The following is a 17,299-nucleotide window of genomic DNA, read 5'->3' as shown; positions in this document are numbered from 1 at the left end:
GGGCAAAAGACTTTGGAAAATTAATTTATTTCATTACCAATCAAATCAGACTAGGATAATGAGAAATAAAACCAAATCTTAAAAACACCTTCCCCCTACCAGTCCCTTCTTCCCGGAATTAACTTCACTCCCAATTTCTCTACCTCCTCCCCCCACAGCAGCACAGGCGGACTGGGAATGGGGGCTGCGGTCAGTTCATCACACCTTGTCTCTGCTGCTCCTTCCTCCTCAGGGGGAGGACTCCTCACACTTTTCTGCTGCTCCAGCGTGGAGTCCCTCTCACACGAGACAGTCCTCCATGAACTTCTCCAATGTGAGTCCTTCCCACAGGCTACAGTTCTTCATGAAATGCTCCAGCATGGGTCCCTTCCATGGGGTGCAGTCCTTCAAGACCAGACTGCTCCAGCGTGGGTCTCCCACTGGGTCACAAGTCCTGCCAGCAAATCTGGGCTCCTCTCTCCACAGGTCCGCAGGTCCTGTCAGGAGCTTGCTCCAGCATGGGCTTCCCATGGGGTCACAGCCAGCTTCAGGCATCCACTTGCTCTGACATGGGGTCCTCCATGGGCTGCAGGTGGATATCTTCTCTACCATCATCCTCCATAAGCTGCAGGGGGACAGCCTGCTTTACCACGGTCTTCACCACATGCTGCAGGGGAATCTCTGCTCTGGTGCCTGGAGCACCTCCTCCTCCTCCTTCTTCACTGACCTTGCTGTCTGTAGAGTTGTTCCTCTCATATATTCTCACTCCTCTCTGGCTGCAAATTGCTCCTGGGTTTTTGTTGGGTTTTTTTTTTCCTTCTTAAATACGTTATTACAGAGGCATTACCACCATCACTGATTGGCTTGGCCTTGGCTGATGGTGAGTCTGTCTTGGAGCTGGCTGGCATTGGCTCTGTCAGACACAGGGGAAGTTTCTAGCAGCTTCTCACAGAAGCCACCCCTGTAGACCCCTGCTACCGAAACCTTGCCAGGCAAACCCAATACACCCAGGCACACATCTGTACATGTGAATGCACACGAGTACAGCCAGATGAACAGATATGTGACCATGAACATGCACACATAATACTGAAAACCAGGGTGTCAGACACCAGCTTTCAGCCTCTTGGGATGATTATAGCAAGTCCTTCAGACCCTACAGTTAAGGCAACGAATAAGGCACTGGCCAGCCCCATCAGCTCTAGTGAGCTCAAGGGTTTGACGGTGGTTCAATCAGCTGATTTCCCACTGACAGAGAGAAATCACAGCAGAATCCAAGCTGTCATGGCCTTTGCAGACATTGAACATATCCAAGTCTCAAGTTTGTGTGTGAAGGATAATATAAAACTAGAATATCCCTATTGCTCTAGGCCTCCCAAATACCCCTTTTACAAACAAAAAACAACTAAAAAATCTTACAGCCTTAGAAGCTCGCACTTGTCTTAATGATCTCCTCAAGGGTCTGGGACCAGCCCGCGCAAAGGAGAGCAGCAGTGACACAATCATGTGGCAGCAGAGGGTTGTGCGCCTGGAACAAGCCAGATTCCCCTTGGGCTGCAGACACTGAAGCTGGGACATCAGAAGTGATTTGTAATAGTGATGCTTTCTCTAGACTCACTTTAGGGTAAATACCCTCTCTTCAAAAGGAAGAGAAATGCAGAAACAACATTAATTTACAGAGCAGATGAAAAAAATGGTTTGGCTACCCTATGAATGTTCATGTATTCTTTTTTGATGTTGTTTTCCTTGCTTTAGTTGATGTGGTAGTCTTTTTTCCTTTTGTGTTTTGCATGCAGGTGCAGGTGGTGTAATTGCCTGTAGCGAGTGGGAGCTGCCTGCAGCCTCCTCTGTCACCATGAGCTGGATGAGTTTATCCTGGGGCCGAAGTTCTTACATAGAAAAGAGTTTCTGCACATAATATCGTAAGAGTAAAGATAGTATATTGGATTTACGTTGCAAGGCTTTTGTCATGGGGGGCCTGCAGGAATGGCTTCTGTGAGAAGACACCCAAAGCTGCCCCCATGTCAGACAGAGCCACTTCCAGCTAGCTCCAACACGGACCCACTGCTGGCCAAAGTTGAATGAATCACTGAAGCTGGTGGCACCTCTAGAAAAACATATTTAAGAAAGGGTAAAGAATGCTGTGCAGCAGTTGTGAGAGAGGAGTGAGAAAATGTGAGAGAAACAACTATGCAGACACCAAGATCAGTGAAGAAGGAGGAGGAGGAGATGTTCCAGGTGCCAGAACACAGATTCCCTGCAGCCTGTGGTGAAGACTATGGTGATGCAAGTCGCATCCCTGCAGACTGTGGTGGAGTAGCTATCCACACTGCAGCACATGGAGGACCCCATGATGGAGCAGGTGGATGTGTCCTGAAGGAACCTGCAGCACATGGAGAGCCCACACTGGAGCAGTCTCCTGGCAGGAACTGTGGCCCATGGAGAGGAGCCCCCACTGGAGCAGTTTTTCTGGGAGGAACTGTAGCCCATGGGGAGGAGCCCCCACTGGAGCAGTTTTTCTGGGAGGACCTGTGGCCCATGGGAGACCCACAGTGGAGCAGTCTGTTCTTGAAGGACTGTACCCCACAGGTACAGTCTTGAAGAAATGTAGCCTGTGGAAAGGACCCATGTTGGAGAAGTTCGTGAAGGAACCGTGGATGGGACAGCAGGGGAAGAGTGTGAGGAGGAAGGAGCAGCAGAGAGCAGCATTATGAATGTGTTATGAATCTCTGTGTCCTTATCTTCACCCATGAGTTTTTCATTGTATTTTCTCCCATTATGTGGTTGATGGAGGGCGAATGATAGAGTGGCTCGGTGGATACTAGGCAGCCAGCCTAGATCGACCCACCACAGGCAGTTTAAACAAACATTAGTTGTGAAAGCTCATGTATAATAGCAGTGGTTCTGAGATAAGTTCATAAGCCACAATTCCCTCTTGGTGGAGGGCAGTGGTGTGGGGATTTCTGTTCTTCCACTTGTAGGCTTTTGTCAGGACATCTGGATTTTGATATAGAAAATAGGATATGAAACTGTAGTGGCTGCCAAGAGACATTTCCACCCATCAGAAAGGATGAGATTTACATGTAAAAACATCTCCACCCAGAACAGCAGCCAGTTCCTGAGCATAAATTCTCTGGGGAGACCCATGAAGCAGTCAAGGGCTCTGCACCCACTGCAGCTCTCTTGAGAACTGCACCCAGTACCCTCATCCTTGCTGATCGTCACATTCTCCTGCAAGCTCTGTATCAGAGCAATTTGGTCTCCCTCAGAAACACACTCTTTCTCTGTCCCCATTTCTGTGCTGACTGCCCTTACCTCCCACATGATTAGTTCCAACTTCCAACCTTGATGTATTCAGCAGCTACTCCTTGTAATAGCATGTTCCTGCTACTCCTGCCCATGCGTGCTGGCCATGTCCCCTAGATTGGACAGTGGAGGGGAGATGAAGGTGGAGTAGTGGCTATGGGTCATCCCAAAGGCTCTTCCCTGCATTACTACTCCTGCCATTCTGCAAAGCAAACCATCTTTCAGAGCCCCACATCCACTGCCAACCACCCCAGTGCAGGTCTGGCGACTGCAAGAGGAACACCCTTCCTCAAGAGTTCATGGGGATGCTGACCCCTCAGGGCCTCCTGCCTTTCTGGGCTTTTGTGGGCAGAGACAAGGCAAGGCAAGGCCTGATGGTCACTGGCAGCAGAGCATCCAGGGATGTCTTCCTCAGTTCCAAGTGACAGTGTCCAAAAGAGGAGCCACTGCCAGCTGTCCCAACATCCCATTCCTCTGTGAATGGAGAATGTGCCCTCACCCCCTTCATCCCCAGAGCAACACCCTTCTCCTTTGGCAGTGTGGGGAGTGTCCACAGAGGGAAGGACCACATGGAGGCCAGGCTTGAATGCAGCAGAACTTTAATGAGTCAAAAGAGGGAAACAAAGTCGCTCCAAGTGAAGGAGAGCAGTGCAGGGACCCCTGGAAGCAGTCAAGAGTCTGTGGTCCTTGGCCATGGAGAAGTTCCTGCGTGCTGTCTTTCCGCCTGCCCCATAGCTACAGAGGAGACAGATAGTGCCCACCAGGCTGCTCTTGGTGAGACCTTGCTGCCAAGGGGAACCAAAGCAAACAAGGAAGAGGGAGAGAAAAGCAAAACCCTCCAGCTATAGTGAAATCAACATCCAAAATCTCAATCCTCTGCCCAGCACCATCTTCTGAGTTCCTCAAGGTCTCTCAGTGGGGTGTTTCTAGCATCTTTCTCAGAGGAGGCACCTCCTGCCACCATAGCGTCTGGAAATGCCAGAGAGGTCACAGCACCCAGAGGTGATGGGCACTCCATCACGGCTGAGGATGCTGCCAACAGCAGCAGAGGTGGAGGAGCCCACAACGGTGTTCTGTGGGAAGGAGCTGAGGATGGGGCCGGGCAGGGTCACCACCACGGGGGAGGGCTGGATGACGACAGTGGAGTTCTGGCACTGCCTGACACAGGGCTCATTGCAGCTGTTGGCCAGCGGGGTCGGGCCGCAGGGCTGGCAGGGCTGGCACTGGTTGTAGCAGGACATGTCTCAAAGGTGGAGATGAACCTGGCAGAGAGGACAGGGGGAAGCAGAGCCCAAGCGTAGGTGAGGAGCAGACTGCTTACCCTGTTGCAAAGGAGCCAAGGCCACCAATAAGTGGGAACATAGAGACTATGCCAGGAGCCACACGGTCTTCATTGCCTCATCTGGCCAGGGACCTAAAAAGAGCAGCCTGACCCAAGGAAGCTCTCTCCTGGCTCATAAATCAAAAGCCACCAGAGTTACATCCCAGCCTCTCTCTAAGATGACCTTCTCCTTATTTCCCTCTGTCAAGACAAGGTGCTCCAAGCCCCAGCACAGAACAGAGACAACATCAGCTGAGAAGTTCATTGAGGGGAGATCTCACTTTGGAAGAGGAAGATGAAGGGGTTTCAGACTCACCTGATTCTCAAGGAGAAGGAGGCAAAAGAAGTGGATGAGAGAGCAGGGGCTTGGGCTGGCTTTTATACCGGTCCTTCATTGCACGCAGGACCAGAGACACCCTTTGCAGAGGTAACAATTTTCTGACAAGCTCATCTTGAATGCAAACCATCACAGCTAATGATATGGGCTGTGCTTTCATTTCCTGCACTGCTGCCTCTTCATTTCCAGGTTTGTGCCATGCCCATTCCCCAGTGAAGGCTTCTTCTGAGAACTGGGATGAAAGGCTCCAGGATTTCTAGGGCAGGAATGCAGCAGGGTGGGTATAAGTCTCAACTCAAGTGCTGGGTAGGTTCAGATTAGACAAGTGATGTCAGCCTAGGTCACTCCAGTGTTTGAAGTGCTGTTCACAGGCGGAAGCTCCAGTCATCCTCAGCTGGAAGCCCATGGGTTTCTGTGCATAAGGATGTATCCTATCCTTCTCTTTCCCTCCCAACGTTCACTTGTTGTTGCCTTCCCAGGTGTGTGCATTGTGCTGTTAGGTTTTGACCTCATCCTACCTAACATTGCCCTCAGGAAAAATTTCTGGCTTGTTTTGACTCATTCCCTCTCTGTACATTCTGTGAGTATACAAACAATGCCATGGGCATGCCTGGGGCCTTGTCCTTTCCCAGAATGCCCTAGCCCTGTCACGGTTTCCCTGGCTGTCCTCAGCAGACTCCACTGCTGGTTGTGTTCCTACAACCTTGACTTTGACAGGCTAGAGAGGTGGGCCCATGTGAACCTCATGAAGTTCAACAAGGCCAAATGCAAGTTCCTGCCCATGGGTTGGTGCAATCCCAAACATGGATACGGGCTGGGTGATGAGTGGCTTGAGAGCAGCCCTGAGGAGAAGGACTTGGGTGTGTTGGTGGATGAAAAACTGAATACGAGCCAACAATGTGCGCTTGCAGCCCAGAAAGCCAATCGTATCCTGGGCTGTATCAAAAGCAGTGTGACCAGCAGGTTGAGGGAGGGGATTCTGCCCCTCTGCTCTGCTGTCATGAGAACCCTCCTGGAGTACTGTGGTCAGCTCTGAGTCCCCCATCATAAGAAGGACGTGGACCTGTTGGAGCGAGTCCAGAGGAGGGCCACGAACATGATCAGAGGTCTGGAACACCTCTCCTGTGAAGACAGGCTGAGATAGTTGTGAGTGTTCAGCCTGGAGAAGAGAAGGCTCCAGGAAGACCTTATAGTAGCCTTCCAGTACCTGAAGGGGTGCTACAAGAAAGCTGGAGAGGGACTGGGCATGTAATGATAGGACAAGGGGTAACGGTTTCAAACTGAAAGAGGGTAGATTTAGATTAGATATGAGGAAGAAATTCTTCCCTGTGAGGGAGGTGAGGCACTGGAACAAGTTGCCCAGAAAAGCTGTGGATTCCCCCTCCCTGGAAGTGTTTGAGACCACATTGGATGGGACTTTGGGTAACCTGGGCTAGTGGAGGGTGTCCCTGCCCATGGCAGGGGATGGGAGCTAGGTGATCTTTAAGGTCCCTTCCAACCCAAACCATTCTATGTTTCTATGATGCTATGACTCTATGATTCTATGATTCTATGATTCTATGATTCTATGAATATACCCACTCTTTCCCTTGTGCATTCAGCATTCATTCTTGTTCTGAATTCAGCCCTCTCTCCTACACTGTAATACTCCCAACTCTCCTGTCTACTCTTCTTCTCTTCATCCAGACATTCATGCATCTGAAATTCATGCCATTTCTCCATGCATCTATTTCAAATTCCCTCCCACTCAACTTCCCTCGCTCCACAAAACTACACCAGGATCACTATCTGTCCCTGTCCCTATTGACACATGTCCCCATTTGTTCCGGTCCAGCTCTGTCTCACTGTCACTTTTTCTGACCATTTCTCTGGGAAAAGAGCTGGGCGATCTTTTGTGATTTTTTTGTCTCCTTCTCCTTTCTCAGCAGTGGCTATGGGCAGAGTCCAGGTGCAGCAGAAGCCATTGGCAGAGAAAACTAAGGGCGCCAGCATCAACATCACCTGCTCAAACTCCAACATACAGTAAACTGAGTTCATCCACTGGTACTGTCGGCTCCCCGGCATTCCAGAGAGTAGACTAAAAGGTTTCAAAGTGCTACTAGACCCATTGGAGCAGCTGTCAGTGGTGGCAGATCACTGGTCCAGTGCCCTGTGGCTCACCTGGCACTGACATGGAGAAGTGGTGGTGTATTACTAGGCCCCAGGATACACCTGGAGAGGAGCATAAACTACCACAGGTAGGGCTGGGTGTGTGTGATAGAGGCAAGGGGACAGCCCTGGCTGAACACACCCAGGGGTGCTGCTGCTCTGCCTGCCAGGGCCTCCTTGCCAATCCTGACCCTGGAAGAGGGAAAGTTCAGCACTGTCCCCTGCCTCAGCTGTCACTGTATTACAAGGGAACTCCTGGCAGCTTTGCAGTCACTGGAGAGCAGAGGGCAGTCCACTGTCCTGCTGCCATGGTCTCGACAAACAACAGGATGCTGAAGGCCTTGTGGGAGCAGGGTTGTGAATGAGGGCTGCTATGCTGATAACCTGCTTCCTGCAGTCCCTGCCAAGCGTGTGAGCAAAGGTCCCTGGGTGAGAAGTGGCAGAGGAGCCCTGCTCCAGACATTAAAACCAAGTGGCCCTTTTGCTTGCCTGAGTATTGGGGTTCTGGGGCCCAGGGTGGGACAAGCAGCTGGGGGTTGTGGGTAATGTGGGTAGGCGAAGGGACACAGAGGGACTGCCTGTACAACAGAGAGCTGTGTTGCAGAGTCTTCTTCCTGCCAGAGGGAGGGAGCGTGTCTGTCCCTGTGCAGCTGTTTTCGGCAGCAGATGCTCTTTACAGTTGTGTTTCTCTTCAGGTGCCTCCTCTATGGCCAGAGGTGAAGGGAAAGAGTGTGCAACACCTGGGCCCAGGCACTTCCTTGTGTGCCTGCTCCTTTCTCCATCCGGACACTCCCAGGGACAGGGTGGACATGGGTGGGTGCAGGGGTGCCTTCTCCATCTCCTGCAGGGCTGGGTGCAGGCCTGTGCAGCTGGCTAGGTGGTTGATGTCAGGAGAAGTTTGTGAGGGATGCCTGTCCCTTTGATGGACACGTCATACTGAAACCATGAGTCTGTAATCTCTCTGGAGGGCTTTGAATCAAAAAAAATTCACTCGATAGCCAATGTGATTATTAAGCAGGTATCCTTTATTGCAGTGCTGGGAGTCGCACCGGGATATTTCCATGAAAATGCATCTCAACGAGAAACAAATTGCACATGATTTATATTACAAAACAGTTACATATTCATTAGGTTTCTGATAAATTTAATACATATTAATTATTATTCTGGGAACTCATGAATATATGCTACTGTCCTGATACGCCTGCAGTTTCTTTCTCGGGTGGTCGTCAGGGGTCGTCCTCCTCAAATCTTCTTCTTTTTCCTTTTCTTCAGTGTACACAGCTGGGTGACCTCTTCTTCATTATCTCCATTTTGCAAGCTCAGCAACCTTGTTATCCGTCCTGCCCAGATGGTCCCAGGCTTGTTGGCATATCAGGCCCCCTTTATCAGGATGCCTCAAACTTTTTGTCTTTTTTCTAGTTCGTACCCAAGGACTGTTCCCTAATTTACGGCTTCTCTTATCTGGTTTCTACATTCCAACTATTTTACTAATTGTTTTCTTTCATACTGGAGCATGAGACAGGTGAACCCTGAGTTTGTGGGGCCTGACGCAAGTGTTGCCAAACTATATATTCTGTTTTAAAATTGTTCTACGCTAATTAGTTTCCCTTATTCAGCTTTCCCAAGACGGGTCCATGGTAGAGTTTGGGGGAAAGACCCAAAGAGGCCTGCCTGGAGCAGCAGGGAGAGAGTTTTGCTCCACCCTCTGGGCTGTGGTTTGGAGGCCTCTTTGATCTGGCAGAGGCAGCAGAAGACGGGAAGTTGCAAGCATCAGGACCCTCGTGCTGGCAGGTCCTTGGGCACCCCACGAAGGGAGAGCGTGACATGGTCCTCATTTTCCTGGCAGCCCTGGTGGAACTGGCAGACTTTGGTGAGATGTGACTTTCAGGCTGGGGAGAATGAGGCAAGGGTTTGTGCAGCTGGTGGTGGAAGCGGGGAGACGTGAGTCCTGACTCCCCAGGGAAACTGGGAGTGTTTCTGTAGGGAGAGCAGGGGCTGCAGACGGGTACAGCAAATAATCTGGGACATGTCAGGAGGAATGGGCATAAGGGGAGGAACATGACCTCACTTTACATTGGCAGGTACTGAGCATTCCTGAATGTGCCGCTAATACATAGGCAGCTTGAAAGAAGGAAAGCTGCTAGGGAATGGAGCAATGAGGCATCTAGGAGCTTCTCTCCTAGATGTATTGCAGACAATGCTACCAGTCTCTGTAGGGGTGGTCGTAAACCTTGGGGGACAAACAGTGAAGGCTAACTCGATGCAAGAGGAGCTGAAATGCCATACAAGGACAGGGCAAGGTCAGAGGACGTGCTGTGCCATATGGAGGAACTGTTCTAGCAAGAAGATATGGTCAGAGGTGGGAGAGGAGCAGCTCACGTCTTCTACTGCTGAAGGAGAGACGAGCAGTTAACATAGCTCAGAGGCAGATATGGAGAGAATCAGTGGACTGAAAGACCAGCATGAAAAGCAGGGAGATGGGGGTGGGGGGGTGAGAAGTGACAAGAACCTGCAGAAAGAAGTGTGCAGGGACAAACAGCTCAGCATTTCAGAGGCTTCAGAGAAAAGTGAGATGGGAAGTGGGGACAGTTAGCAAGCTGATGAAGTGACAGATGGACACAGACACAGGCAAGCAAAGCTGAAAGCTCTTTCTGGCTTTACAGGTCATGCCCAAAAGGACTCTGTGCTCCAGTTCCCAGCAGAAATGACCATCCAGGTGGGACACAACGCGACTCTGCACTGCAATTTCTCCACCAGCTATTCCAATCCATACATGTTTTGGTACCAGCAGTGCCAGACTCAGTCCCCTCAGATGCTGCTGCGGGTGGACAAATGGAAACCTCAAGTGGATTCAGGGAGGTTCTCCTCTACACTGTCTGTGGAGACCTCCCAGGTGTTTCTGCATGTGCGGGATGCCGAGCTCCAGGACGGCACTGCCTATTTCTGTGCACTGAGCCCACAGCGGTGCTCACAGTATGAAGCACTGCACAGAAACGTGGGGCATGCTCTGAGGGGCGCTTCCCTCCCTGTCACTGCTTGCATATAGCTCTGAGCTCAGCCTGCCCAGCAGTGGCACCTGGAGGCTGTGGTGAGGCTGGACCTCTGCCTCCCCAGCCTGTGCTGCTGTGTAGCACATGGCAGCGTGACTTTTACAGCTGTGTCTAGATCCAGGGTCTTTGATGATGGAAAGGATCCAAGAAACCTGACCTGGAGCAGACCCATTGCAGGTTACACCACGCACAAGCCAAACCAGGCATGTAAATGCCCTCTCCTTAAAATAGCTGGTACACTGGAGCGAGTACTCAGGGCAAGCAACCTATCAGCTTGTCTTCTTGTTCCCTTTCCCTGTGCCTCCACTGATGGCCACAGCTGGAGAAGGAAGCTTGTGTTAGGAAGCACAACTGCTCTTATGGTTTTGCCACGTGGCCATAGTAGCCCAAGAAGGGAAGAGCTCTTCCTTGCCCCGCATCTGGATGTCAGCTAAACCCTCAGCAAGTGAAAAGACCCATCAGCCAAAGACAGGACAAGATTCTCTGTTCAAGCCCTTCCTGCACTCGTCCACTGCTGGAGAAGGGTCCTGCTCTTTTTCATGTCTCTTCTCCTTCTCAGGGGAATCACCAGTGCTGGAGGGAGCCCCTATGTTCCTGAGTCCATGACAGTTTCTCTGTCCAACAGCTGGTAACCACATCTCTGTGATCTTGTTTCCTCCCACAGGCAACAGGAATGGCTCTGGGGACGTATTCCCAGGCAATCCCACCCCAGCACTGCATGTGGAAGCTCATCTGGAGGGTGCTGACTTTCCAGCTTGATCTCACCCTCTGAGTTGGAATCTGTTGCTCCTGAAGCATCATCCAGGTCACCTGAGAAGCCCCAGGGTACTTAGTTGTTGTCCTACTGCTGTTCCAGGATGGCCTGCCTCTCCCAAGTGATGTGGGTCTGCTCTGCCAGCCCTGGTGGAGGCTTTGCATGCCCCTATTTATCTCACGGGGGCTCTAGGCAGTGTTGATGGAGTATGGGCAGCAGCCCTCAATATCCTGCACTCTGCTGTGTCTCAGGTCCTTTGGACATTTCATGTCTTGCTTTTGGTCGATCTCCAGGGCCGCAGAGGGCTTCAACACACCACAGACACGATTCTCCCCCAAAACCAACATCATCCCTAAGGAGGATTGAAAAGCAGTGATGGCTGCCTGAGAACAGAGCCAGGCTCAGGCACTTTCTCCAGCCTCAGTGGGCTGTCCCAGGGATTTTCCCAAATGCCGCTGAGAAAGAGAGGACAGCTGACAAAGATAGGCATCAGCCTGTCCTTGGGAACTGGTGCCTGGGCCTGGCTGCAGGTCTAAGAGCCAAGTGCCCAGGATGGGTGGACACAGGAGGTTGATGAGTCACCTCCAGAAGCACCATTGCTTCCAGAAGGGAGGAGTAAATGTTCAGTCTGAACTCAATCATCTCACTTGGATAGCCCTACACTCAGGTGAAATCAATCCCTGTGTATCTGTCCTGTTGATGCCTCCGCCTTATGAGGTGGTCACATCGACTCCCTTCACTGTCAGTGTGCAGAAAGAAGAGCTTTGAGAACGTGATTCATCTGTTCTGAAATGAAAATCAAAGGAGAGAAGCAAATGCCCTTTGGAAGTGCTAACGTCCTCCCAATAAATGTAAAGAGAAACTTGTTACTGGGCCAGCATTTCACAGCTCTGCAGTGTGGGGACTTTGCCAATCACGTTAAAGTCTTTCCACAACAAAGCCCAAAATGGGTGGAACAATGGACTGTTAAAAACTGATGTGGGGCTTTAGATGTGGAAACGCCCTGACATATCTAGCCTGAAGCATAGCAATTTGCATAGGTTTAATTGAAAATTAAAAAGTGCGTTCAGGTACTGGATAGAGGGAAGGAAGAGGAACATAAATTTTGTTGCCTGTCTTATGCTAGGAATAATGGCTATAGGTAGAGATACCAGACATTGCCAAATTTTGTCTTGAACCGGAGCATGACTTGATGAAACAGCCACAAGAATGGGCCATAGATACATCCAGAAAATGTCAGACTAAATGGAGAAATACACGCCCATTTCCTAAGGCAATGAGCCAGCTGCTGGGATTTCTTTAGGAGATTCAGATGAACGCCTGACAAAATGCAGCACTCAGCAAACTGGAATACAAACCTGTGGGAGGACTTCTCCTCCAGTGTTCTGGCAGAGAACCATTTCTGGATGGGGTTTGTGACCCAATCCAAGAGTCAGTCTTTAGAGGCCTGTGAGACATTCTGAGTTTACCCAGGAGTGAACAGAGGGAGATGGGAGCTTTAGAATCAAGTCTCAGCCCAGCCTAAGATTTCCATAAGGTGAATGAGATAAGCTCACTGGGGAACTGGTGGTTTCTCACTAAGTGTGATGCCCAGGTGTACTTACACTTTGGTAAGGAACTTTTGCAGGGCAGAAGTCGTAGGCGGGAGGGGATGAATCTCTTTGCTCTTACTGAAGCCTTTTGAAAAGCCACTTCACTTTTTCTGGAAAGCTCGCCTCAGGGCTTGCTTCACTTCTTTGTTCCTGAGTGTGTAAATGAAGGGGTTCAACAAAGGAGTTACAACTGTGTTAAAGGTATTCACAAGTTTGTTCAGATCCAGGGAGTTCTGGGCCGATGGCTTGACATACAGGAACATGGTGGAGCCATACCAGATTGTGACAACGCTGAGATGGGCAGAGCAAGTGGAAAAGGCCTTTTTCCGGCCATGGGCTGTCTGGATTCTCAAGATGGAAGAGATGATGTATATGTAGGAGACCAGGGTGAGCACACAGGAGGCCACCACAACAATTATGGAGACAAGAAAGGTTGCCAGCTCCACAGACCATGTGTCACTGCAGGAGAGGGCAAGGCAGGAATCTATATCGCAGAGGAAATGATTGATGACATGTGGCCCACAGAATGTCAGCCTGGATGTCAGAAAGGCCAGCAGGGAGACGGCCAGAAAGCCTCCCAGCCAGGAACTGAGTGCCAGCCGAGCAGAGAGGACACTGTTCATGAGGGATTTGTATCTCAAGGGGTAGCATATGGCTAAGTAGCGGTCATAGGCCATGACAGACAGGAGAAAACACTCAGTGGAGCCTAGGGACAGAAGAAAGAACAACTGGAGGATGCAGACACTGAAGGAAATGGTCTGGCTAGTCCCCAGCATGACTCCTATGGCTTTGGGAACAACACCTGTAGTGTACCAGATCTCCAGAAAGGAGAGATTACAGAGGAAGAAGTACATTGGGGTATGGAGGTTGCTGTTCATCCACACAAGGGCTATGATGGATGCATTGCCGCTTACTGACAGGGAGTAAGTCAGTGCAAATACCACCACAAGGGAGACTCGGAAATGCCACATGCCTGGGAAGCCAAGAAGGATGAATTCTTCCACATTTGTCCCATTTGCCATGTTCTCCCAAGTGTTGAGGTCCATCTGCAAAGACAGGAAAGTTTTGGTGAGAGTTTGCATGCCTGTGCTGGTCCTTCAGACACTCCTAGTAATGAAACAAAGCCATCAACCCTGAAAAAGTAGTTGGTGCAGAGCACAGGAAAACAGCATCTGCCCTAAGTTAAAAGTGTCAGGGAAATCCTTTCCTGCAGAAACACATTTGGACAACTAGATCTGACCCTGAAGGTCAGGCATACACGATCAAGTGAACCTGGAGAATTATATATTTGATCAAGCGCAGGTATCTCCTTTAGAACATGGTGACTGCAATCACTTCTGTGACATGGAAATCGCATTTAGGAAACTATGGACAGCAGGCTGAGGGTCTCGAGCTATGTGAAAGGCTGTTGCAGTGAGGAAGGGAATAACATACCTGCACTCTTCAGGGCAGGTAATACTGAGTTGTGATTTCAGCAAATGAGATTGAGGGATCAAAACACTGTTATGATCATGTGGCATTGGAAGAGATTTTCTCACATCTTCTAGGTCAGTTTATCACAATGGCTTCTGCCTGAAATTGCAGCAGCACAGGGCAGCAGGCTGATATGACAGTCATTACGCAAGGACTCATGGTCTTGCATATTTACTTTATTCCAAGTCTCAGCACAGGAAGCTTTTGCAAATACCTCTGTTACCCCCACTGTCTTCTGCTTCTCAGCATAGCTACTAGGGGTAGGATACACCTCTGTGTAATTTTGCCATCTCAGAGTTAGGGGAAGGATTTCTGCTGACCAAGTTGAAAGATCTGCAATGAAATACTCCTATTGCAGCTTCTCAGCTTACCCTTCTTCCTTCTCCATGGACAGGCACTAGGGAGTCATGGCTCATTTTCCTTATATATATGGCTAAAAGCCCTTTTGAAGTGCCAGGTTGTCTCTGAGGACTAAGGCAGGAGCCTAGTGAGCAGCTCAGATGGATGTCGGACATCTCAACTTGGACAGAGATATCCATGCCTCAGTGGTTGAAGGCAAAATCCTCTGAGTTGAATCCCATACAAGGTAGGTCTGCTGAGAAGTTAACCGAAATGCAGGGTATAATCTATGCCCTCCCTGCAGACAAGGGAGGATCCTTCATCAGTTCTTTAGGGGAGAACCAATCTCATCCTCAGGTGGCTGTCTAAGACAAATGGAGCTGAACCACCATCTGAAGGATCCCTTTCTCTCCTTTCTTCATCCTTAGGAATTTGCATACCAGAAATCTCATGTGGCTAAAGAGCAGAGAAATCCCCCTTAATCTGACTCTCCTTAAACATGCAAGTCATTGGAAGTCTATGCTAGAGGTCTTGGGCGGGCTTCACTCACCAGCTCGAAGAATGGAAATGATCCAAACGACATCTCTTCATGCACCATCTTCCAGATGAAGCCATGGTCCCCTTGGCTGAGGGAGAACATTGAGAAGAGTTTGATTTACTGGAGGAGCTCTGCATGCAGTGATGTCAGCAGAAATGTGAATGAACAGCTCTCACCTTGCTCACTCACATCAAGCTGTACACAATTGCACGACACTGTTTTCTCTCCATCCACCTAGTAACTATTGACAGCTTGCACTCCCGATTTTCTTTCCCTTTCAGAGCTACCACTGTACTTCCACAAAGGAGGGCTTTGTGTGCACACTCACAGTGTAAACTCTCTGCAGTTTAGCTCCATATAGTAAGAGCATACATCAGAGAGTCACCAGCATTGTTAGCATAAGTACATCCCCACACCCACCTCATTAACACACTGAAGCTTAAACTGGCCACACCAAGGAGACAGTTTTTTGTTTTCCCTCCGTGTGCCACAGGGAGTTTGATCTCTGTGGGATGTTATGGAATTGTTGCAGATGGATAATGCTCTCTCTTCACACAGGCCAATTAAATAACAACAACGCAATTCTCTAAAGTGGCTGTCAGGCGGGGTGTTTGCCTCCTGCCTGCAGCTGTAGTATGTGAACATTGTCAGGAGCTCAGTGCTGTCTTGTGTAGCCATTTTCTGACACACAGGAGACGTCTGAAATAGCCAAGTCCCAAGAGACTGGAATTGTCAAGTATTTGGAGCTGGATACTAGCATGGTTTTGAAACCTTCAGGGTGGGAGATAAGGCAACTATGGACATTTGAATACAGAGTGAGCAAGGTAAGGGATTCCCCTACCACATCTCTGAGCCTCTAACTGCAGTTAAGGCCTAAGTCTTCAGTCTTCCTTGAAGTGAAGATGTAAGTAAAGACCTAAATGCGGTCAGACAAGACATGAGCAGGGGAAAATTGATCTCCTCTGTGTCCAGTGCAGGTGTCTCCATGCAAGCTACTCATCTTTACTCCTTTGATCATCAGTGGAGAGAAATAGGTGTTGTCAGCCCTCAGTTCAGCCCATTCAAAAGATGCTGTCTCACACAAATCAAGCAATCCATGCCTTAGAAGCACCTATTTTTCTTCTATTGTCACTGAAGATAAACTAGACAGCTGCCTTAACACACACACAGACACACAAATCTAGATCTCTAGGCATCTAGAGTTAGTTGAGAAGACTAATACCCAAAGAGACTATCTACACTGTCCAGGGCTACTGCACAGGTTTTGGAATTGACAGAGACATTTTCTGCAAGTCCTGTGTCCAAGGGTTCAGTGTGGTTAAGAGAAAATTGATCTGCACTTGATGTGAGGGGGTGTCGTGGTTTAGGCCCAGCTGGCAGCTGAGCGCCACGCGGCCACTCACTCACCCCTCCCCCAGCGGGATGGGGAGGAGAAGTATAACAAAAGGCTTGGGTGGAGACAAGGACAGGGAGAGATCACTCACTAATTATCATCACGAGCAAAACAGACTGAACGTAGAGAGGCGATTCATCTAATTTATTACTAAGCAAAACAGAGCAGAGGAATGAGAAATAAAATCAAGTCTTAAAACACCTCCCCCCACCCCTCCCATCTTCCCAGGCTCAACTTCACTCCCAGCTTCCACCTCCTCCCCCCTCAGTGGCACAGGGGGACGGAGAATGGGGGTTGCGGTCAGTTCAGCACACATTGTCTTTGCCGCTTCTTTGTCCTCAGGGGGAGGACTCCTCTCAACATTCCCCTGCTCCAACATAGAGTCTCTCCCACGGGCTACAGTCCTTCATGAACTGCTCCCGCGTGGGTCTCTCCCATGGGGTGCAGACCTTCAGGAGCAGACTGCTCCAGTGTGGGGTCCCCCACAGGGTCACAAGTCCTGCCAGCAAATCTGCCCTGGCGTGGGCTCCCCTCTTCACGGGTCCACAGGTCCTGCCAGGAACTTGCTGCAGCGTGGGCTTCCCATGGGTGACAGCCTCCTTCAGGTGCCTCCACCTGCTCCAGCGTGGGGTCCTCCACAGGCTGCAGGTGGAATCTCTACACCCCCTCATCCTTTCTCCACAGGCTGCAGGGGGATCTCTGCTCCGGTGTCTAGAGCACCTCCTCCCCCTCCTTCTTCACTGACCTTGGTGTCTGCAGAGTTTCTTACACCTTCTCACTCCTCTCTCCGGCTGCAAAAGCTCCTCCAACTGTTTTGTTTTCCTTCTTAAATATGTTATCACAGAGGCACTGATTGGCTTGGCCTTGGCCAGGGGCGGGTCCGTCTTGGAGCCGGCTGGCATTGGCTCTGTCAGACACAGGGGAAGCTTCTAACAGCTTCTCACAGAAGCCACCCCTGTAGCACCCCCCGCTAACAAAACCTTGCCACACAAACCCAATGCAGGGGGAGACACAGCTGATGAGAGTAACATGCCCACTTGAGCCCATTCGCTGATACGGAAGTCCT

At 50.1% G+C, this 17,299-nt stretch overlaps 1 protein-coding gene and 1 gene segment (V, D, J or C); one reads left to right on the top strand and one right to left on the bottom strand.

Moving 5' to 3' along the window:
- The first annotated feature begins 8,676 nt into the window (after positions 1 to 8,676).
- Positions 8,677 to 10,776, top strand: LOC129195258 (T cell receptor alpha variable 10-like). The segment is given in 3 exon segments: positions 8,677 to 8,964; positions 9,758 to 10,067; positions 10,704 to 10,776. Coding segments are annotated over 3 exon segments (429 nt in total).
- A 1,815-nt stretch (positions 10,777 to 12,591) lies between these two features.
- Positions 12,592 to 14,942, bottom strand: LOC129195375 (olfactory receptor 6F1-like). The gene is made up of 2 exons (XM_054801319.1): positions 14,853 to 14,942; positions 12,592 to 13,536 (listed from the first exon to the last, which is right to left on the bottom strand). The coding sequence occupies exons 1-2, from the start codon at positions 14,940 to 14,942 to the stop codon at positions 12,592 to 12,594; spliced, it is 1,035 nt and encodes a 344-aa protein (XP_054657294.1).
- Between the last annotated feature and the right edge of the window lie 2,357 nt (positions 14,943 to 17,299).

The sequence above is a fragment of the Grus americana genome, chromosome 22, assembly GCF_028858705.1.
Source record: "Grus americana isolate bGruAme1 chromosome 22, bGruAme1.mat, whole genome shotgun sequence".
NCBI classification, from domain to species: Eukaryota; Metazoa; Chordata; class Aves; order Gruiformes; family Gruidae; genus Grus; species Grus americana.
Note: the sequence above shows the minus strand (reverse complement) of the source record. Positions and strands in the feature narration are given on the sequence as shown.

What these genes read in the sequence shown, in the direction of transcription:
- LOC129195375 (XM_054801319.1), bottom strand. Translation starts at nt 14,942, where the DNA reads ATGTTCTCCCTCAGCCAAGGGGACCATGGCTTCATCTGGAAGATGGTG. An exon ending in CATTTCCATTCTTCGAGCTG is followed by an intron (nt 13,537 to 14,852) that starts GTGAGTGAAGCC and finishes CTGTCTTTGCAG; the next exon opens with ATGGACCTCAACACTTGGGA.